At 48.8% G+C, this 22330-nt stretch overlaps 1 protein-coding gene across 6 annotated transcripts in view; it reads left to right on the plus strand.

The window, feature by feature from the left end:
* Positions 1 to 22330, plus strand: part of Ttc13 (tetratricopeptide repeat domain 13) — a 54444-nt gene that overhangs the window by 8901 nt on the left and 23213 nt on the right. For 2 of the 6 annotated variants that reach the window (XM_041650366.1, XM_041650367.1), the window contains exons 2-8: positions 20 to 114; positions 1574 to 1649; positions 3321 to 3391; positions 12895 to 12960; positions 14355 to 14447; positions 16767 to 16883; positions 17603 to 17713. In XM_041650366.1, the coding sequence (XP_041506300.1) occupies positions 20 to 114; positions 1574 to 1649; positions 3321 to 3391; positions 12895 to 12960; positions 14355 to 14447; positions 16767 to 16883; positions 17603 to 17713 (629 nt within the window). The remainder of the gene's footprint in view (positions 1 to 19; positions 115 to 1573; positions 1650 to 3320; positions 3392 to 12894; positions 12961 to 14354; positions 14448 to 16766; positions 16884 to 17602; positions 17714 to 22330) is intronic. The other 4 variants (XM_041650369.1, XM_041650370.1, XM_041650371.1 and 1 more) reach the window with 2 other exon arrangements.

Here is a 22330-nt window from a genome sequence, read left to right on the forward strand (position 1 = left end):
CAGCCTATTTGCTTTGCAGAGTCACCGTTTTTGAACTTCCATGAGTCTGACTGCGAACTGAGAGGCTCGGCACCCTGTGACTCCCTGCTTTCTCTCAACACTGAAAAGATTCTGGTATGTGACCCACCACCCTGTGTTGGCTGAACACTGGCCAGGTTCCCACCTGTGGACTCCTCTGTAACCGAGGCTTGACCAAGAGCAGAATGTGTCGCATTCCTGCATTCTGGTATCGTCTCCCAAGGCAGTACCCTCTGTCCTGTGTGTGATGGGATCTGAGCTAGTGTGTTCTTGACTCTGTAGGCAAACAGAGCACTGCAGTTTGCAACCAGAAGGTCTTGTAACAGTATTGAACACACTGGCCAATTCATTTTAGCTGACAGTATAGCTCATTGGTCACACCGCATTTCGTCAGCTGTTTAGTTACGTGTGCTGGTAGACTCTGCACTGTGCGTCCAGAAAAGACAAGCTTGGATTTGGAGCTGTCTCCAGATTCCCATTCTCTAGATTTGCCCAGGTATCAGCTCTTTAGTCCTTTCTGATTTAGATTTTCCTGCATATATGACTAGGAGTTCAAATTGTATCTGTGGCGACTCCAGCCTGGGATTGATTGTTTTAATAATTTTTTAATATTTATTTACTTAGTGTGTATGTGTGTGTATACGTACATATGCACATGTGCCAAGGTACAACTTGAGGAATCGCTTCTCTCCTCGTGTGCAGTGTGGTGTTCACCTTGGCGCTTTTACCCTCCAAGCCACATTGCAGCTGTTTGGATACCAAGTCTGGTTTGTCTCCAGAACCCATGAGAACCGTCAGTTTGTATATAAGAGCATTGTATGTAAGAGCATGTTAGAGCATTCAGCCAAGTGCGGTAGCATATGGCTGTAATCCCAGCACTTGGATGGCTAAGGTGGAGGATTGCCTTGAGTTCAAGGGCAGCCTGTCTACATAGATTTCTGGCCGTCAGAGTCAACATAGCAAGACACTACCTTTAAAAAGGTCCATGCTTCTAAGACAACTTTTATTCCCTTTGCTTCCTACAGTAGTTTGTGCCTTGTCCTGACTTTCTGGTCACACATGATCTCTGTGTCTGCCTAAGGCCAGCCTGATGCCTTACACCAGAGGCTGTGTACGTTACTGGGTGGGGAAGTATTTAGTCATATGTCTTATTTATCAGTCAGATTCTCCTAGGCCTGTGTGTCCAACATGTGTGGATTCTAGAATAGTTATATGCTTTACCTGGCATTCTGTGTCCAAGCCACCCTGGAGGCCTGGTGACTAAAATGTGATCTTCTCAACATAATAAAAAGCCCTAAAGGCCCTGTAGAAACTTGAGGGGACCTCAGAGTAGCCAGCAGGGCCAATCCAATGAGACAGAGAAGATGCTTCCTCTTGGAAACTGAAGTGACTGATTGATAAGGGGACCAGACCGTTCACCTCTGAACCATGTTCTTGAAACTCAGTCAGCAGACAGTGGCACGTATGTTCCTGCTCCAGCGTCGTACAGCACAGGCTTTCATGCGGGGCGTCCGTCGTTTGTCAGAAGCTGAAAGACTTGTTTGTTTGTTTTCAGAGCCAGGCCAAGTCTATTGCAGAACAGAAGAGATTCCCATTTGCTACCGACAACGACAGCACCAATGAAGAGTTAGGTGAGAATCCAGGCTGGGAGCACCCTGCAACATCTGCCAGAGCTGTGATTGGATGCAGAACAGAAAGCCAGGTGGGAGGGAGAGCTAGAAGATTAGCACTGCCACCCTAGCCAGAGAGGGTTACCCCGGCCCTCCTGAGATTCTTTGGGTGTGCATGACAGAAGGTTTGGGTGGGACCTGAGTGTGGAGTGCTGGCCTAGTCTTCAGGAGGCCCAGGTTCAGTCCCCAGCACAGCATAAACTAGGGGTGGTGTAATCTCAGCACTTGGCAGGTGGAAGGAGGAGGATCAGAAGAAGTTCACGGTCACCCTTGGCTAACTAGTGCATTTGAGGCCAGCCTAGGATACAGGAGACCCTGGCTCAGACAAAGGAAAGGAAGGAAGGCAGCAGGCCAGCAGGAGGGAAGGAAGAAAAGGCTCTTGCACAGAGGTTGGTAAGAACTATTGTAGCCCTGGGTGTGTAGAAATTAGTAGTGAAGTTCATATGGTCAGTGTGACGGAGACTTTGTTAGAAAGAAGTTGTCAACAAAGGCGTGTCCAGAGACAAGTTGCTGGCTACGGAGATCTCTGCTAGAATTGGAGCCGTCCCAGCTTTTCTTTTACATCGCCGGGTCTCCACAGTAAATCTTAGACCCCCATAGCTGTTTACATCTGAGTGAGATGTGGATCAGTCTCTTTTGAAGTTGTGGGTAGAGATGGCAAGATTGGAGCCTCGTTTGTTTTCTTTTGTGGGATATTTGATAGCCCAGGCCTAGACAGATCTGTGTCCCTAAGCCAAGGCTTTCCCTGAAGTTGTTTCATTTTATTTTTTAAAGAATTAAAAATGTATATTTCTTTTATGTGAGTGTGTGTTTTGCTCACATGTGTGTCTGTACACTGTGTCCATGCCCTTGGGGACCGGAGGAGGGTATTGAATCTTCTGAAACTAGAGTTACAGACAGCTGTAAGCCACCATGTGGGTGCTGGGAACTGAACCCAGGTCCTCTGCAGGAGCAGCCGATGCCCTTAACTGCTGGGCACCTTTCCTGCTCTTGGTCTGTTTCATAGCTCACTTGTCCATTCAGTGATAGTACCAGCTATGGGAGAACAGGGAATCCTAAACACTCGCCTGAGGAAAATCTTTAAGAAACCTCGCCACTGCCTTATTAGGCAAGAACCGGGAAGTTGAGAGTGGTTCTGGGGGTTCCCATCCACATAAGGCTGGGCAGAACTGAGCCTCTTTAGCAGTCTTCATCTTAATTCAGAAATCTGGTCTCGTGTCTTGGTGCAGCAGGCAGGGAAGGGTGGCTCTGGCCCTGGCGCCTGCTCTCTTGGCCTCTCTCAGCGCCACTGTTCTCAGGCAGCCCGGTAGCCCCTGTGCTTCATTTCCTTGCCAGTCCTCCTTGCTACCAGTCAGAGAGTAAAAACCTTTCCACCCCTACAGGCCTGGGACTGCCGGTGCCCGAGAAGAGCTAGGAGACGTGCCCTTGTGCTAGCCTTCTGGTCTCCCTGCTGCCTGCAGACTGCCTGGCCAGTGCGGGAGGGCAAAGGCGGGAGGACCTGTGGCCTCCTGTCTGCTTGCTTTAACTGCACCTCCTCCATAGACCTGCATTTGAAACGAGGCAGAGTGGCCTCACTGACTACAGCTGTCTTTCTTCCTTTCTTCTCTGATGTTTTCCTGTTTTGCCTCACAGCTATTGCCTATGTGTTGGTCGGCAGTGGGCTCTATGATGAAGCAATAAGGCACTTCTCGACAATGCTGCAGGTAATGCTCTCCTTGGGTGTGTGATATGAGAGTTTAATATGGTGCCAGGTGGAGCCACACATCTGCAGGGGCGCAGTGAGACACGATGCCTGGTGAAGGCAGCACCTTGAAGGGTCACTTTGCTCTATATGAGACAAAGGAAGTCAGTGTTGGCTGATAACCCACACTGTCTGCACCGTCACGAAGCAGAGGTGCCCTTTTGCTGCCAGGTTGAGCAGAAGTAGCTCCAGGTCACCTATGTAGACCTTCTCTGAGACATGGACTCACTGTGAGAGGTGGACATTAAAGTTGTGTCCTTCTCGAACAGGACTTGAGGTTAACACATTCCTGCTTATGGATCTGCCTCTCACTTTAGCCAGAAATTGTGAGACTGCTTGACGGCAGATATGGTCATTGCTTCTTAGCAAATAGTTCAAGTCCAGTTAAGGGAAAAGAGCCTGGTGTGGCGGTGTATTCCCAGAGACCCAGCACTTGTGAGGCTGAGAGAGGAGGCTTGTGAGTTCCAGGGCAGCCCTGGTTACAGAGCTGAAACCCTGTATACACATGCAGAGGGAGGAAGAGGAAGGAAGAGAGCCTGTGTAAGTGTGCCTGTGCCTGCTGTGGAGGAGTCCTGCCGCAGAAGTGCTGCACAGGGAGGAAGAGGAAGGGAGAGAGCCTGTGTAAGTGAGCCTGTGCCTGCTGTGGAGGAGTCCTGCTGCAGAAGTGCTAGCCTTCTCCACATCCTGCTCACTTGGCTGTTTGTAGAGTTTGTCAGATGCTGATGTCTGGCCAGTGCTCTACAGGAGAAGGGCCGGGACTCCACAGTGAGAGTCCCGGGACTCCACGTCTATACCTTCTGCTCTGTGCTTGTATGTGTGAATCCTAGTAACTACCTCTAGAAATGTTCTCTTTTGGTTTAGATGGAATGTCCTATGAAGAACCTGGTACCCAATGCCTTGTACATGGGGTACTCAGTAGGCACTCTGAGTTCTCCTTACACAGATCTCATTGTTGTAAATGTGTCACTGTTGCTCAGAGGGGCCAACAGGTGGCTCACGGGCCAGCAGATAGACTTCATTTTTAAAATACTAATTTTGAAACTTGAGCTCTGTGTTCCTAAAAAAGCAAACAAATTAAAAAACAACAACAACAAAAAACCCTCACCACAACAACTGGATTATGCTGATAATTCTGTAGTCTCAGAAAACTGATGAGATAGTTTTGGTTATTACTTTGAGGTACTTAAGCCAACAGCTCTGTGTGCAGGTGGTTATACATGCTTTTGGTTTTCAGTGGAATTTAAAATGCAAGAATTGATTGTTTAAATAGGTTTTCAAATTGTGGTTCTATTTAATGTTGCATTATTAAAGTGTAATTAAAGCCGGGCAGTGGTGGCGCACACCTTTAATCCCAGCACTCGGGAAGCAGAGGCAGGCAGATCTCTGTGAGTTCGAGACCAGCCTGGTCTACAAGAGCTAGTTCCAGGACAGGCACCAAAGCTACAGAGAAACCCTGTCTTGAAACAAAACAAAACAAAGAGTAAGTAAAACTTTCTCAGTAAACACAGGACCCTGTTTAGAAGGGAGATCTGAGTTACTAAGCAGGCCCAGTTCTGCTCAGCTTCTGAGATCAGATGAGATTGAACTCCTTCAGGGTGGTCTGGCCTTAGACTTAGCCCCAGCATGCCCCGCTCCCAGGATTTCTCTATATATTCCTGTCCATCCTGGAACAAACTCTGCAGACCAGCCTAGCTTAGAATCAGAGATCTTCCTGCCTCTGCCTCCTGAATGCTGAAATTAAAGGCGTGTGCTGCCACACCCAGTGACCTAAGGCATTTTTATGAACAGAAATCAGCTCCTTTATGGTACCAACAGCCTGCAGGTGTATAATCATTTAGTTTAGCTTTTAAGAAATATTGTTATTGTGGTTGATGATAGTACTAAAACATCAGAATTAAAAATGTCCTCTTTCTACCAATCTAAGGCCGTTTAAATTCTAAAGCTATTACTATTTGTGTTTTATGATTTGAATATATGTACTGCAGATTTTGTATTGTGTTTAAGTTAGTGCTGGAACCAGTCTGTGGGTGCCACCTGGAGAACAGACTATAGAACATGCTGGTGTTCCATTGGTCACAATCTCTCTCTGAGCAAAGACACTATAGTAGCAATAATGTTTCTATTAGGCTGACATAGCCAGTGTGTACTGTGGGTCAGGTCAAGTTTGGAAGGGAGGACCAGGGCATCCTTTGTAGTGCATTTGTCTCAGGGCAGGGGAGCCCAGCTGCCCCTTGCCCCTGCTGGCTTCCCTGGTGCCACACAATGTGAAGTGTGGGATCTGTGTGTGCACTAACGGGTGGGGACAGAGTGGCATGTCTAGGTTGGGCTTGTAACTTTCTGTCACGATTCTTCGTGACATACGATTATGCTAGGTAGAAAACCAGGTCAGTAACAGATGCTGCCATTTCACCAAAAGTCTGAACGCAAACCCTCAGCACTCTTCTCTGCCAGAGCTTCCTATATTTAGTTGTTGTTTAAGAGCTCCCGTTGATTCCTTCGAAAGCCCTGTCAATAGTGCACTGAGGCTCTTGACATGAAGACAGCAGCAGATGAGGAGTAGCTGCTGCCAACTCTGTTTAGCCAGAACTTTCTTACGTGGGTGGATTTTGCATAAACCAGTCTCTTTAGGTTGAATGTTTACAGCATGTTTGCCCTTTAAATCAAACTGCTCTTGTTTTTTTTTTTTCCCTCGAGACAAGGTTTCTCTGTAGCTTCGGTACCTGTCCTGGAACTAGCTCTTGTAGACCAGCTTGGCCTCAAACTCACAGAGATCTGCCTGCCCCTGCCTCCCGAGTACTGGGATTAAAGGCGTGCGCCACCACCGCCCAGCTTCTTGCTTTCTTTATATTGGCAAATGTAGTGGTCAGATTTCATGGTAGGAGGACTGATCTTTATCTCTTGGTCCCTTTTCCTGTCCAGAATTTCAGAGCCTCGAACTCCTTAAGCACACCTGCGGCGCCAAGTTCTCTGCTCTCTCAATTGTAATGCAGCTTCTCTAGAGACTGTTTATGCTATGACGGTGCTCACCCGTTCTGCCTGTTACTTGGAGGGCCCTACAGATGTGCAGTGCTTGTTTAAAGCCAGTGACCATCTGACTAAGTCACACTGTGATAGCTATCCTCACACAGATTTGGGGTTTCCTTGAATTCTTTAACATTCAACAGACTTAGATAGCTGCGGACTACAGCTCAAAGCAGTGACTTCTGGTTCCGCTTACAGGAAGTGACAAGGGTGACCACAGGGGCTTGGATGTTGTAAGTTCTATATGGATGATATCACTTGTGTGTGAAGGTTGAATTCCAGAGAGCTTGGATCTAAAGTTTCATGTCTTCCCATTATCTGCTCTGTGTCGTCAGGGTATGAGTCTGAGGTATTCCCATCATCCTCATCTGTGCGTTCATCCCAGTGCTTGTCAAGGAGCAGCGTCCTCGTTGTGTCTTATGGCTCTGCTTGAGCAGATGACTGGTTTTTCTCCTTCCTTCCTTCCTTCCTTCCTCTCTCCCTCCCTTCCTTCTTCCTTCCTTCCTTCTTTTCTTCCTTTCTTTCTCTTTCTCCTCTTCCTCTTAAAAGTCTCAGGATGTGGTCCAGAGGAACCCCAGACTCTCAATCCTGTCACAATTTCCTGAGCACTGGGATTACAGGTGTGAGCCACCATATCTAGCCAGCCTCAGCAAACAGCCTTTGTAAATGTCAGTTTGCACTGTAAATTGCTGTTTTATCTGTCCATTCATTTATCAGGAGGCAGCAAACTCTTTGTAACCTGCACTGGCCTTGAACTTGTCCTGCCTCTGCCTCCATAGTGCTGGCGTTCAGGTGTGGACCACTTCCAAGGACGGAGGCGCTGATTTTAGGTCAGGTTGGGTTGACTTCACATCGGGGTAATGGCATCACTTCCCTGTGCATCCGTGCACTGCAGTGGTGATCCTGAATGCCGAGCCTTTGCCCAGTTGACCCTGGTAGGGCAGGTATCTGGACACTTTAATGTAGCTGCACCTCTGCGTGCATCTAGTCTGATTGTGTTGGACCTGAATTCCTAATGCAGGAATTCTGCTTCTTGCCTTCCATCCCCAGAAGAGCTGCAGACACCACCCTCTAAGTAAATGAGCCCTGCTGAGGCAGAATTCAGCCCCTACTGCACCCCAATGTACTGATTTTCCTGACTGGACTTTGAACATAATGACTTTCTAGTTTGGGTTCAGAAGCCAGCCTTCTGGTAGAAGAAGAATCACCTCTTAAGATTATTTATTAAGAATCACCTTTTAAGATTATTTTGTTTTATTGTGTGTGAGTACTTGCTTGTGTGTACCTGTACCAGCGTGTGCCTGGTGCCCTGGGAGGCCAGAAAAGGGTGTTAGACAGCTGTAAGTCCCCTCATGGAGGTGTCAGTAACCAAAGCTAGGTCCTCTTCAGGAACCACCAGAACCAGTGCTCCTAACCTCTGAGCTGTGGCTCCAGCCCGTCAAGTGTAAAGTCACTATGTCTGTTAGCTGTGGCATGAGGGTAACATGTGGACTGCCTTGTCCTCTCTACTGCTCCCTGTTGCCATGACTGTAGCTGCTGAACTTCAGGAAGGCTGGAGACTGTGGTTTTCACTGAGCTCACTTAAAATGTTGAAGAGCCTATTTAAAAAAAAAAAAAAAACAGGACTAATCTGCTCATATTTGCTCAGTAGTCTCAAACTTTGATGCTCTGATCCCAACTTATTTTTAGAGTTAATGTGTTTTGTTTTGTTGTGTTTTTTTTGAGACAAGGTTTTTCTGTGTAATAGCCCTGGCTGTCCTGAACTTTGTAGAGCAGACTGGCCTCGAACTCACAAAAGTCTGTTCCCCAGTGCTAGGATTAAAGGCTGTGCCACCACACTGGGCTGTTTTTCTTTCTGTTGTTGCTTTAAAGAAAAGTTAATATTACATTACATAAATAAAAGTTTTGTCTTGTTAACATTGAAAGCTAAAGATGGATAATGTGAGCATATGAGGTTATATCTATTTTTAAAGCTAATAATATCTGTACTTACATTTAGGAGTAGTAACTCTAGACTCTAAACACAGTGATATACTTGTCATATGTCCTGTGTTGTTACAAAGTGTTTCTTAAAAGGCAGGCTCAGTGGACCAGAGAAAACTCGAGTGATGCACAGCTGCTCACAGGGATAATCAGACCTCGGGAGGGTTTAAGAAGAGGTCTGAATGGGGCTGCATGTGGGCACACTTCACCCCACAGCTCAGCTGAAGGTGGCTGAAGACAGGAAGTTGTCGGCATGCCTGTATTCAGTTAGTACTTAAATGCCACAACTTTTATCAGCCATTTTTGTTAAGGCTTTAAATACTCTGTTGCTATGAAAATGTTCCTGCTCTGGTAGCCGGAGGCTCCCATGGGCCATTTCACAAGAGGCATCCATGGCAAAGCTCCATCTGCTACAGTTCGCTCTGCAGCTGGCCCGTGCCCATCAGCCACATCCCGCCATTTCTAGTTAGAGCAGGCCTAGCAGAGCACACCTCAGCCTGATGTCCTTCACCCCCCTGCCCCGAGACTGCTCTAGCCATTGCCTTGTGTTTGTGGCTCGATGAGTCTGACAGGCTGTTAGACTCTCTCCGGGCAAGTTCTGTGCCGCCGGTGACAGGTATGCAGTGAAAACGATGATGTCACACCGGAGCCTATCCCCTCGGAGGCCCTCAGTTTGTGTGCTTGCTTGAGTTTTTGAGGCAGATTTAAACCGTGTAGCCAAGGTTGGCCTTGGGAGCCTCTTGCCTCAGCCTCTGTAGTACCACACCCAGCTAAGATACGCTAGACTCATAATTTAATATTTGTTGGTCATGTGATACTATCACTTGACTTAAAAATGTAATCTTCCATGTGACTTCAGGCTGCTGTGGTGTTTTGAAGAGGTGAGGAGAGTGCCAAGGATGACTCTGGTCCTTGCTAGGCAAGCGTCAACATCGAGCTACACCACAGACCCGCCAAACTCTTCTTCCATTTTCTTCCCCTTTCCCTTTTGTTCTTTATCTTTAGTTAGTTTGTCCCCCCCCCCTTTCCTCTATGAAGAAGTCTCCAGCTCGCAGAAATCCTCCTGCCTCAGCCTCCCAGGTACTGGGGGCAGACAGAAGCCACCATCCTGGGTTCTGGCTCTACTTGGATTTACGTATTTATTTCCTTATCTATGTGGTTAGTTAGTTTGGTGTTTTGTAATGGGGGTCTCAAGTATTCCAGGCTGTCCTTTGATTTGTTACATAGTTGAGATTGACTTTGACCTCCTGATCCTTCCCCCCTCACCTCCCAAGTACTTCGCTGTGCTTGACTTCCATTTGGGCTTCCAAAAGCTATCTTATTCAGAGTTCCACATCTTTATTCTGCCCGTCACCTGAGCCCCATCCAGTCACCCAGCTCTATACTCAAACTATCACCGAGCCACGACCTTACCAGTATTACAGTTACACCCGGGAACAGTATGATCCTTTATCTGTTCCTCCCACCTCTACAGCCAAGCCTTGAACTGAAGCTATGGTCTGGCCTCCCAGGCTGCCCTCTGTCTGGGTGGTGATCTGGGCTCTTCCCCAAACCCTACCCCCTCCACTGTCCTCAGCAGAACAGGCAGTTCTCTCCTTCTTAGGGAGTCCTTATGTTCTCCCTGAAGGCACACTCACTCCTCAGTGGGGTGTAACCTTGCTCCGACTGTGATTCTTTGGCTGTGTTCTAAGAAGACCAGAATCCTCCCCCTTCTGTGTTGTCTTTGCTTGCTCTACCCAGCACACAGCAGGGGTGGTGCAGCCCTGCATTGTCTCCTGCCTGGAACCTGGTTCACCAGCAGCAGCAAGCTCCAAGTGATTGAGTGACTAATGCCCACCCAGCATATGGTGGAGTGGAGGAGAAAGCATGTTTCATTTACAAGGGTTCTGGAAGAGTCAGAATAGATCTTCTCAGAATGGAAGAGGCTTCTTGGGGACAGGGCCGAGGTGTGTCTCAGGTGACCTGGGAATAGATGCTGTCCCTCAGCCAGGCTAGTTGCTGAGAAATGACTGGGAAGTAGTTCTAGTTTTCTGAGCATGAAGTGGGCATATGGACAAGAGAAGGAGATGACCAGTGAGGTCAGAGACAAGCACCAGTTTCTACAGGCTCTGCAGTGTGGTCTCACTGCTGCTGTTCACAGTAGGTGTTCATGTGTAGTCAACAAGGGTGAGTCTGATCCCCACATGCAATGTGTACATGTAAGTCTGTGTGTGTGTATATGTGTTAACATATATATATATATATATATATATATATATATATATATATATATGTTACATGCTGTGGGCCCATGTGCACCTTGGGTGGCAGTGTGAAATGCAGTGTTGTTGGGGTTGGGTGATGGCACACATCTGGGCACAGAGAATAATCCAGAAGAGGGTGTGTGTGTGAGAGCATGTGTGTGTGTGGTTTTAGGAGGCTGAGGCAGCACTCTTGACAGCCATTCCCAGCTCCAGGAGAGACCAATCACATCTGTAGGGTAACTGCTTATTTGTACCTGTTTCTGAATCACTTTGTGGCTTCCTAGAGTAAACTATTCTTTGCAGAACTGTTTGGCACATTTGAGTCACCCCAAGTCTGAGCCTAGGCCTGTTGTCCACTGAGATATCGTCTTGGGTTTGAGTCCAAGATGCAAGGGGTCCAGGGCTGCTGTGAGAGCCTGTGAGCTGTGTCCCAGGCCCACTTCCCTTGTGTCTTCTCCGTTCTGTTTCTGGGTGGAAATCTCTGCCAAAGCAGGCAGGCAGTTTTCCTTCTGGTCCTCTGGTAGCTTTCTCCTATCTTACGCCATGTCTTTTCCTTTCTCACGTGACTGTTCCCACTCAGTAATCATTTGCTCTGCCTTCCTGTTTTAGTGAGAGTTAGAGTCCTTGGTGTCCTTTGCAGTTTCTCCTGAGACCGGGAAAGCTTGGTTCTTCTTGGTTTTCTATAGTATGTCTTGCTTAAAATGTGTATTCTGTCTGTCGATGAAACAACTGATGGGAACACATGCTCTGAGGAACTTGGGGTCTTGTGTAGCTGTCACCTAAGCAAGAAGACTGGCTGCTACTCTGCAGTTTCTCCTGTGCACACAGTGTCTGTAGTCACCTGCTAGGGCTAGTGATTGCTCTCAGATGTCATTACAGCCTGCACTCCTGTGTCCCTGTGACCTGGCCCTCCTCCTCCTCAGTGGATACACACACACCCTTCATGCACATGCATAAGGGGTCACAGACGCCAGGCTCAGAATGGCACGGGAACCACGAGGGCACCCAAGAGAGCTGCTGCCATGGGAGATGACCGAAGTGTGCTTGTTCTTGCTGGCTCTTTAAGTTTTCGTTTGTTGTTGTCTTTTTGTTGTTTTGAGATAGGATCTTACTATAAAACCCAAGTTTGCCTCAAACTCTGATTCTCCTGCCTTATCCTCCTTAGTGCTGGTGTTACAGGTCTGACTTTTTGTTTTCTCCCCAAAGGGTCGAGGAGAAACTAGCAGGACAGTTGTTGGGCTGAATTTCTGTGACTTTTTGCGTGCGGTGTGCAGATTGCTGTGTGGGTCCCTACTCTGTGTCAGCAGCCTAAGCATTGAGTGCAGGGTGCCGTCCCGTCGTCTGTCTGCACTCATCAGTGTGGATGCTGAGGCGCTCTTATCAGTAGTGTGGGCAGACACAGGTCTTAGCTCGGAAGCTGAGCAGCATATTCCCCTCTGAGGGGCTCAACCCCAGGCCATTCTGTACAGCTCTTCAAGTTGTACCAGGACCTTGTAGTAAAGAATTAAAGAATGAGGTGAATGAGGCCAAGGTCCAGCATAGACAGGTATTCCTACCACCCAGCCAGAAGAGAGGCCACACCTCCAGCCTTAGGGGCAGGGCCTTGGAGGGACTGCAGAAGTGATGTCCACAACTCTGGAGATGGTAAAGGATCCGTTTGGTTTTTAAGCTCTGGAAGAATGGGAGAGCAGGCTACAGAGTCAGATAGTTCATCTCCATGGCTCCTCGGCACATTCTGGAACACATTGCTACCTTTCCTTTGTCTGGGGGACTCCTCCTTCTGCAGGTTAAGCCATGGGTATATGTAAGACAATATGGATGGGTATTATAAACCACCTGCTCACATCCCCCACTTTCTGAGCTCCCAGGTTCTCTGTGAGGTGCAGTTGCTGCTGTGTCAGTCGTTGAGTGGCTGAGAAGGTGGTGTTTGCACTAAGGTGGCTCCATGAAGGAAGCTGCAGTGCTTGGCAGTGCCGGGCGCCTTCCATCCAGGGCAGTTTAGTCGTGTTTCAGTGCCCTGCAGCCTTCAGCATGTCTCCTTCAGCGAGCTGTCTGGTTGCAGGTTTCAGATCTGGACTGCAGAGTTGCCCAGGGGTTACACTAGTGTAACACTATAGAGCTGTCTCTCGAGGTTTTACTTAGCTTTAAGCAGCAACTGACTCTTGTTTTGTTTTGTTTGTTTCTAGTTTTTGACGTGTTTCTGTTTTGGTCTGACTAGGAGGAGCCTGATCTGGTTAGTGCAATTTATGGCCGAGGGATAGCCTATGGAAAGAAGGGCCTACATGTGAGTATGTACTAGCCGCGCCTGCCGCCGTGCCCACGGGGCTTGACGCACACGAGCCTTTGTCCACACTGCTTCTCGTCCACTCAGCTCTGCCAGGACGTAGACGAGAAAGGGGTGGATGATCACCCCAGGTGCCATGGCTAGAGGTGGGCAACCAGGCTCCCCGGGTCCTCCAAGTCAGCCAGAGTCTAACTGCGTTCCCAGACCATTCCCCAAGAATGCAGAGCCTAGGCGAGGTTGCCACAGGGGTACCCTCAGCCTGGGATCCACGCACAGCTCTGACAAGTTGATGGAAGAACACGGGTCTTTTGGTTTGGTTTTAGCATGTGGCATTTATTTTTATTTGCTACATTTTATACTTTTTGCAGATAGGGAAAGGTCTTTGCCGCAGCAACAAGTCCTTCCCTTTCTTTCCCCGAGGAAGGTGGTGGAGGTGACAGTGAGCCCTGACCATGGAAACGCCCCTGTGCTGTGAGGGTGCGCAGTGAATGGCAGGGCGCCCTTGAGACGAGCAGGTTTAGAGTGTTGTCCACAGACTCTTTATCAGACTCCCAACTAAAGACCGTCATGTCAAATAGCACCTGGAGGAGAACCATCATTTCTGTAATTTAACATTAGAAAACAGTCTTTAATATTTTATTAAATATTTTAATCAAAATTTATTAAAGTTTAAAATATTCTATTATGCTGACACTGGCTTGGAGAAAATTGATAAGACAAGTTATAGCTATACCCTTCTGAGACATGGGGGACTGGGCACACAGCCCTGTGACCATGGTGTTGAGGATACAAAACCTTTTCAGTCATAGGTCAGCAGGGGCCAGGGGCAAATTGTCACATAGCCTTCAGATATGTGCTGCTTCCTGTCCCCATATGTCTAAATTTTACAGTTCAGCTTGTAACTTGTTTTTGTCTTTAGCAGAAACTTAAATGTGCATTTTAAAGCCTAAAGTCAACACACACATGCTCAAAAGAATTTAGCTAGGCTGGTCACGGTTTTGATCGACACTTGGCATTTCCCTGTTCCTCACTCCCTGGCGGGTGTCATTCCCAGGCTGGCATCCATGTGTTCACCCTGGGGATTGGATAGGTTACATTTAGATAGTGGTTACGTTTAGATAGTGGTTACGTTTAGATAGTATCTGCCATCTGTGAACTTGACGTAAGAATCCAGGATCAGTGTGCCCCTTCCTCGAGGGTGGGGACTTGGGTGAGTTGAGCAGCTGGCCTGACAGCACCCCTCGAACAGACCTGGCAGAGTGTTTGTGCAGAACTGAAGTTTGTGTTCGTCTCTGAGCAGCGACTTCGCTGGTGCCTGCATCATTAGTGTCTCAGAAGATCTTGCCGCTGTTCAAGCAGCAGTGTGTCTCATACTGAGCTAATACCTTTTCAAGGACATTAAGAACGCTGAGCTTGCTCTGTTTGAACTGAGCCGAGTAATTGCCTTGGAACCTGACCGTCCAGAGGTATTTGAGCAGCGAGCTGAAGTGAGTGTGGTTTTCTTTTTCCCTCTGTTATTGAACTAGCTGAAATTCAGAGCTGTTTCCTATGATTTTATTATTATAACAACGTTTAATGCTCCTTTCTGCCGAATTGTGTTCCTACCGAGTTCCCAAGGCCTGCAGTTGGTGGCCGTTACTAGACAACCATGGGATGAGGGATGCCCTTGAAGCAACATGAGAGTGATATTTGGTGTGAAAGCATGTGGTTATGTTGTCTGCTTCTCCAGCGGATGCTCATGAAAGAGATGCCCTTCACCGTATCGCACATGTAAATGACTTAACAAAACTGACGATAGCGGTTTGGACAGCCTGAAGTATGTAGCCCTGGGAAGCAGTTGTTGCACTGGTGTGGAAGGGAGGGGAGAGGATGAGTGAGCGAATGCGTGAAGGAGTGAGTTGCCTGCGTGTTCACACCCTTGTGCTCATGGACAGTTCTCTGAGATGGACTGCCTGCATAGACGCTGAGCAGGTAGGTTTGCTGGAGAGACAGAGGCTTGGGAGGGGTGCTGCAGCATCTGCTCAGTGGAGTCAGTAGGTGACCTGCACAGAAGCTGAGGGGTGTGCTAGACTGCTGGGAGGTAAGAACAGCAGGAGGAAGGTGTTCCAGAGAGAGGAGAGTGCCAAGACTCCCTTTGTGGCTTTAACTCCGTGTATTCTTGCAGTAATGATGGGCTGTTGGGGTCATGTGTGCTAACCCGTGTGTGGAGTCAGTTGTTTGACATGGGGTGACTTTTTTTCTCTCTTGAGAGGGAGAAGAAGTAAGTATTGAAGCCCTGGGTGCTCACTTACCCCAAGACTGCGTCTGGAGGTCTCATCCTCAACTTGTAGTGTCTTAGTTCAGTCTCTTAGTATTTTTACATTGTGTTGGGGACTTGGTTTTAATCTAATTTTTCTCAGTGTTGTAGTTCCTCAGCTGTTCCTTTTGGGTCTCACCGTTGGGCTAGGTGGCTGGAGTCCTGCCCCCACAGCAGGAGGCCCTTGTATAATAGTGGTTGGGCTGACCATTCTGTGTCCCACCAAATCGGGGTGGGCTTGCTGGTATTGCCCTCAGGACTCTGGGGCTGCGTGAAATGATTCTGATAAACCAGGATTTTAGTTAAGACTTGCATACTTTTAAATTTTGCACATCAAAGAAAAAACAGATTGCTTATCTAAAATGGTGTTGGTGATTAGAACAATAACTTTACATTATCTAAATACACAGCACTATTTATGACATTGTCAGCGGTCACTACATCATGATTTCGCTGCTGAATTGCAGCCTGTCCTGGCTGACTCAGAACTAATTAGTGAGACACGTTGCTTTTGTATTTCCTGAAATAATCTGTATTTGATGAAAATATCTTAACCATTTAACTTATCCATTACAATGGATATTAGCAGTTGTGCCAAGATGTGATAGTTTTTATCTAGGGGTTAATAAAGAAGAGAAGGGCATCTTTCCTTCCAAATGGTAGCTCCACCCCACCCTGTGCCAAGTTCCAGGCCATATATCCATTTCTTTCCTCTTTGGAAGCCACTGCTAATGTTTGGAATGGGCCCACCCAAGTGCTCTCTCCCTGGCTGTGCTGAGCTCCTGCAGAGCAAGTGACCAGTTGTAACCCAGGGTGAACATGACCTTTCTTAGAGCACCCTGGTTAGAAATTGCTGGAATGAGGATTGCTTGGGCTCAAGTGCATGGGTTTGGTTGCATGAACACAGGGACCCCTGGGGTTTTCTTATATCTTGTTGACTTCCTTCTGGGTGTAGGGCTGTCATAGTGTTGTCATTCTGCCTGGACCACAGTGACTGCCGGCTGGCTCCAAGGGGCTTTTCATGGGCAGACCATTTCCCCTGTGATGCTGAGTGTGGTTGATGAGTTGGGCTGACAGGGCACCTGGATACTAGAAAGCATCCTTCATCTTTCACTCCCATAGGGAGTAGAACTAGAGACCATGAAGGACCAACCGCCAGGACATGTCCATCTGTCCTGGTGGTTGAATGTGCATGTGCCAAGTTTTTACTTAAAAAGTGAACATAGCATCAGAAAAAGGGATCTTATTTCAGGGAGAGCCACATCTGGTATGCATAGAGTAGACTCAGTAGCAAGGCAACTGCTTGACCCACATCCCTGTCTCCTCTCACTGCACTGAACCTAGTGGTCTTTCTGTGCATCCACCTGTGCGTGCATGAGGCCATAGGCTGCAGCTTGCTACAGGGAGCTTTGTGAGTGGTGTATGGTTCAGCGGAATTGAGAAATTAAAACTCTGACAGTGTAGGGCTGGTTGTAGGAACTTTTCCTGATTGCATGTTTTGGATTTCTAGATTCTGTCCCCTTTGGGACGAATTAATGAAGCCGTAAATGATCTCACTAAAGCTATTCAGCTTCAGCCCTCAGCACGGCTGTACCGACACCGGGGGACCTTGTACTTCATATCTGAGGTGATTGCCCCATAACTATTGGTCTACACCTCACTTCTCCCACCATTCCAGGAGCCACTCTCTGCTAGACTGGGTTCAGTTTAATGTCGGTGCTACAAGGCACCCGTGAGAGCATTGTCTTTGACAGGAATTAAATGCAATAGAGATAATAAAGGCCAGTCATGTTTCCACGTTTGGGCCTTCGGCAGTATCAAATTCTAGGCTGGCAGGAAAAGGTTGCAGTTTGGTTCACTGCTCCTACCTAGAGGTACAACTTGAGGTTGTCTGCTTCCCACTCTGAGAGCTATAATCAGAACCTGTGAGGCTTCCAGACCATCCTGCTTAGGTGGGCGGGTCTAGCCCGAGTCTCTTTCTGTCACTGTGGCTCCAGGGCACAGGTGTCGTGAGCTGGCAGTACTAACGACGCACGCATAGACCCGAGCTTCAGCTCACCACAGTGAAGATGCAGCAGAGCCTGGCCATTTCCCAAGGGTCCAGTGTGAGAAAGGGTGGCCTTGTTGCTGTTTGGAAGGATACCTTTCCCGTGGTCAAGACAAAAGGCCTAAAATTCAGGCTCTGTGAAACTAGTTAGCAGGACGAAGACTACTAGTTTGGCGGGACTGCTTCGCCGTGGCATTACTTTCAAGGCCAACAAGGGCACAGGACCCGATTAGGGGTTTTCCCTCTGCCCGTTCCACGTCTAATAAACACAATCTTATCTTTCCTCCTCCTTTCCATAGGACTACGCGACAGCCCACGAGGACTTTCAGCAGTCCTTGGAGCTGAACAGAAACCAGCCCACAGCCATGCTGTACAAAGGCCTAACTTTCTTTCACAGAGGACTTCTGAAGGTGAAGCTGCGCTGCCTGCGCCTGCGCTGCTGTGCCTGCTTCGCTTGTGGGGAGCGGGAGGACTCAGTGGGATTGATCTGAGGCATCTGATGCATCTGGGAATGCCACAGGTCTCTGTGTGTGTGTGTTTGCTGGCTAGTAGACATCTGTCTTCCTCTGGGGCAGTGCTGAGCACTCTGGCTCCAGGTCACGGGCCTAGAGGGGCTGTGTATTGTGGCTTTGGGCGAAAATCATAGTGGGTACTGAGTCTGATTTAGAAGTTGGTTTGATAGCGTGGCCCAGGTGAGAAGGACAAGAGACTGATAGGAGACCTTTACAGGTCCTGTTGGGACTGAGGAGACTTGACCCAGCTGCTGGGTCCACAGGAGTGGGAGGGAGGTGTTTTTGAGGCTGGTGATATGACCAGTATGACTAGTATGACCCTGGACAGGGATCCCAGGGCAGTAGGCGGAGTAGGCCACTGTAAACAAATCAAGTCACCTGACTGATGAGAAGTGTTGTGGGTTGCTTCCTGCTGGGCAATCCTTTCCTGTCCTTGTGTCTCTGTGGGGGTCCTGCTGTGCGGCTTCACAGAGTTGCTACCTCTCCTACCTGGACGGTAGAGCCACACAAGGCCTCAAGTGTGGGTGGTACCCTAGTACAGGATAATCCAAGCATTTGATGAAACGTGGGCTGGCCTGAGAGCTGAACATAGCCAGCTGCCTTTGTAGCGAGTGCTCTGTGGGATGAAGCAGTTGTGTGTGGAAGTGGTCGTGAGTCCAGTGTTGAAGACTGGGACACGCTTTGTCAGCACAGGATGGAGAGTGTCTTCAGCAAGAAGAACATGCATCTCAGCTCACCAGGCAGACCTGCCATGGAACAGGCAGTACTGTGTGGTCATTAGCTTGTCTTTAGACTCCCCCCGCCATGGTCCTGAAGTACTCAGGGGGGAGCCTAAGCAGTGACAGTGTCTGCAGCAGCCACCTGTCACAGGCCATCCAGAGAACCCTGAGAGAGCTAAGAACCCACGCAAACCCTGCACTGTCTTGTCAGAGGACCAGAGGCCCCGTGCATTGTAGTAGCTGCAGGGATCCCAGGGGACTGCAGATGTGTTTGAGGATGGCGGGTTTGTCTGGGCAGAGGCCGCAGCCAGTTCTCAGTGTTGAGGATGGCACTTGTTGTGTGGCCTGTGCTCAGAAATAACAGGGCAGCTGCTGTCACGGGCAGAGCACATGGCCTTGGGGGTCAGGCTGTGATCCTGCTTGAGCCCTGCTAACCCTGCGGGACATGCAGCTGACCTCTTTCAGCTTCTTGCATATCCATAAAGTAGGCACGGCCTCTGTCTCCTCTCAAAGCCCCCACCAGATCCAGTGGCATCCCGTATGAGAAAAGTGTAACTATCGTTCATTTATCAGGAAAAGTTTAATCTGTGTTTAATAGATGTTTTTTAAAAGCTCCCATCCCACTGAAAACCGAAAGACAAAAAATTGTGCTAGTTCTTTGTATGTTCCTCACATCCCATGTGCCAGTGCCAGAGTGTCTAAAAGAAAGACTTCTCCTAGGTGTGGAGCTACCGCAGGGATGTAGGCCTTGGTGGGCTTTGTGCACCTACTATCTGCGTCCCCTCCGTTCTTCATCTTTTCTCACAGCCTCAGGCCACCATGTTGCTCTCAGAGGCAGCCTCAGGAGAAAAGAGACATGGAAAAGGCCATGCTACGAATATTTTTTAAAGGAAGGCATATCCCAGCCCGTGCACTCTGTTTGTTAGACAACGCTGGGCAGAGGCACAGGGCAGTCTCCTGAACCAGACTTGGAGAGTGAGGCTCGGCTTGGTTCATGCAGATCTCCACACCCTGGCCAGTGCTTTCATTCTCTGGGCATTCAAAGTCCCCCAGGGAATGGGTCCTCCTCCCGCTGTGCTCTGAGTCACATGCACGGGACAGTGGGAGGAGAAGTGGGGGCTCTTGGTGGTGGTTTATCCATGCTGTCCAAGCAGGTCCAAGGGTTGCACCTAGTCCCTCCAGCACCCTCGTGAGGCGTAGACAGTGAATTACAGAGCTAAGAATGACTCCTGCTGTCCACAGGCACAAAGCATCAGATTCAGCCTTGGCCTTGAGCTGACAGTCTTGAAGTGGGTCTGTCTGGTCAGGCCCGGCAATATAGAAAGTAATTAAGTAGGTGGCTTTATTTTGTAAGTACCTTTTATGGAAGGACAGTAAACATTTTAAAATGTCTTACTTATGTACTTTGTTACAGAAAGGGCCTGACTATGTAGCCCAAGCCAGTCTTCAACTGTGGCCCTCGTGGCTCAGCTTCCTAGTAAATGATTTCATGTGGGCCCCACCGTACCGGGCAGGTGCGCACAGCTTCCCATTGTGGTGGATGGGGCCCTTGCCCATCCATGTAGTCCATGTCATAAGGACATTTTAAGCTCTTCACGTTGAGCTGTCTGGGGAGTAACCAGTGAGGCTGGTGAGGATGGAGTGGAGAGGGTAGCATCTGCCAAGCTCATGGCTCTGAAGCGTCCGTACTTAGAGGTTGCTTCGTCTGAGCTAGTCTCTTGTTCCCAATGGCGTAAAATCTTGATTCTACTGTGTCCCTCTTTGGCAGCTGAGGTAGAGAGCTGAGCAGTGCTTAGACAGGAACCCTGAAACCAAAGAATCTTAAAAGCTGAAGAGACTCAGACTTTGAAGAACTGTGGCGTCCACGCATGCTGTAAGTGGAGCGGGCAGCAGATGCCCACTGGGCATCTCCCCTGGATGTCCACAGACACTGCAGGCTTAACACGCCCCAGCCCCCTCTCCCTACTGTCCTCCCGCACTCCTGTGGTGGCCACTGCTGCCCTTACCTTCCCCCATGCTCTCCAGCCTAGAAACTCCCTGCTCCATCTTCCCCATCTCACTGCCACCGGATTCTGTCTCTGTTTGCCTTCAGAAATGTCCTCAGGGATACTCACCTAGAACTTTCATTATCTCCTGCCCAGATGCCCACTGGGGCCTGTTCCCTGCCCTACCCCAACCTGCTGCTCTGCCCTGTCACCGTCCCTTCCCCGAGGCCAGCGCGGGTACCAGCCAGGTGCCGTCCTAGTCCACTCAGACCTGTGTGCACTGTTTGGATTTCCTACTGTTCCTGGCTCTGAGCGGCACACAGAATAGCCCTGTACTCTCTCCTCATTCTACTGTCCTGTCCCTAGAGCACGTGGCTGTCACTTCCTTCTCTTCACTCCCAGAGCCTCACTCCTCTTTGTTTTAGCCTAACGTTTATGCTAATAACTCCGTTCCGTAATTGGCTTTCTATTCTAACTAGACTGAGTGTTCTAGAGGACAGAGGTAATGACTTGCTCATCTGGTACCCACCCCTCAATTCCTCACTCAGATTCGGGTACATAGTAGGTGCTCAATATGTGTTTGTTGAGTAGAAGTATCATCATAGTCCTAAAGGCTTAGGTCTAGGCCCCTTCAGTAGCCCCACTCAGAGCTGAAGCTCCCTGCCCTTGCCTTAGGAGCCTGAAACCAACCCTTCTGACCATGCAGCCCCACCCCTCTACCTAGACTCTGGGTAGATAGATGGGTTTTCAAGTCCTACAGTTGGGCTGTTCGCAGACCGTCTTATGCCTGCCAGTCATCAGATATGTATTGAGTGCCTGCCATGTACAAGACATATGACACCAGTCGCTCTCTCCTGACAGCATCTGAGGGACAGCTGTGATGTCTGAAGTCAAGCCTTTCTCCTGAAGTTGCAGGGTTACTTTAGCGCTATTTAGTCCTGTTGGAGAAATGTGAAGCGACTGTATGTTTTTCTAGTATGGGAACAGTAACATCATATCAGAGTGCAGGTGTAGTGGGCACACATCTTTAGGTTGTCTCTTGACCAGAATGGTACCTTTTAGCAGCAGTTTTCACATTAGGATATGGGTATGAGCAAGAGTGCTCTGGATTCCTCTTGGTGGCTGCAGCACCCCAGTCCTCACCCGCACCCCAGCTGCTGTGCCCAGAGCCCCAGTCCTCATCTGCATCCCACCTGCTGCCCCAGCTGTGCCCAGAGCCCCAGTCCTCATCTGCATCCCACCTGCTGCACCAACTGTGCCCAGAGCTCCAGTCCTCATCTGCATCCCACCTGCTGTGCCCAGTGCCCCAGTCCTCATCTGCATCCCACCTGCTGCCCCAGCTGTGCCTAGAGCCCCAGTCCTCATCTGCATCTCACCTGCTGCACCAGCTGTGCCCAGAGCCCCAGTCCTCATCTGCATCCCACCTGCTGCACCAGCTGTGCCAAGTGCCCTATCCTTGTTCTGTTTTCTTTCTCTGTTTCCCTGTAGAACTTAAGACTCCCGACTGCCAGCTTGGGAGCCTTTTTTGCTTTTCCTTTGTGCAGTTTATATCTATCTGTCTTGTTGATTGAGTTTAAAGTGCAGCAGGCTGTCATTTTGAATAATCTCACAGAGCTGTTGAGTTTCCTTGGCTCGTTGGGCTGTCATGGATTGAAGAAATGATGTTCTTATGAGGGTGAAATCGTTACCTCTCCAGCACTACTGAGTTAGACAAGGCAGCAGCTCTGTCACCGTGGGAAGCCTGAGGCTGTTTTTATGGACATGCATTGTTTTCTTTACTGTTAGAATCACATTTATTGCTTACGTCATTT

Source organism: Microtus oregoni, unplaced genomic scaffold, assembly GCF_018167655.1.
Source record: "Microtus oregoni isolate MIOR12 unplaced genomic scaffold, Mior012 000004F_ref0000308, whole genome shotgun sequence".
NCBI classification, from domain to species: Eukaryota; Metazoa; Chordata; class Mammalia; order Rodentia; family Cricetidae; genus Microtus; species Microtus oregoni.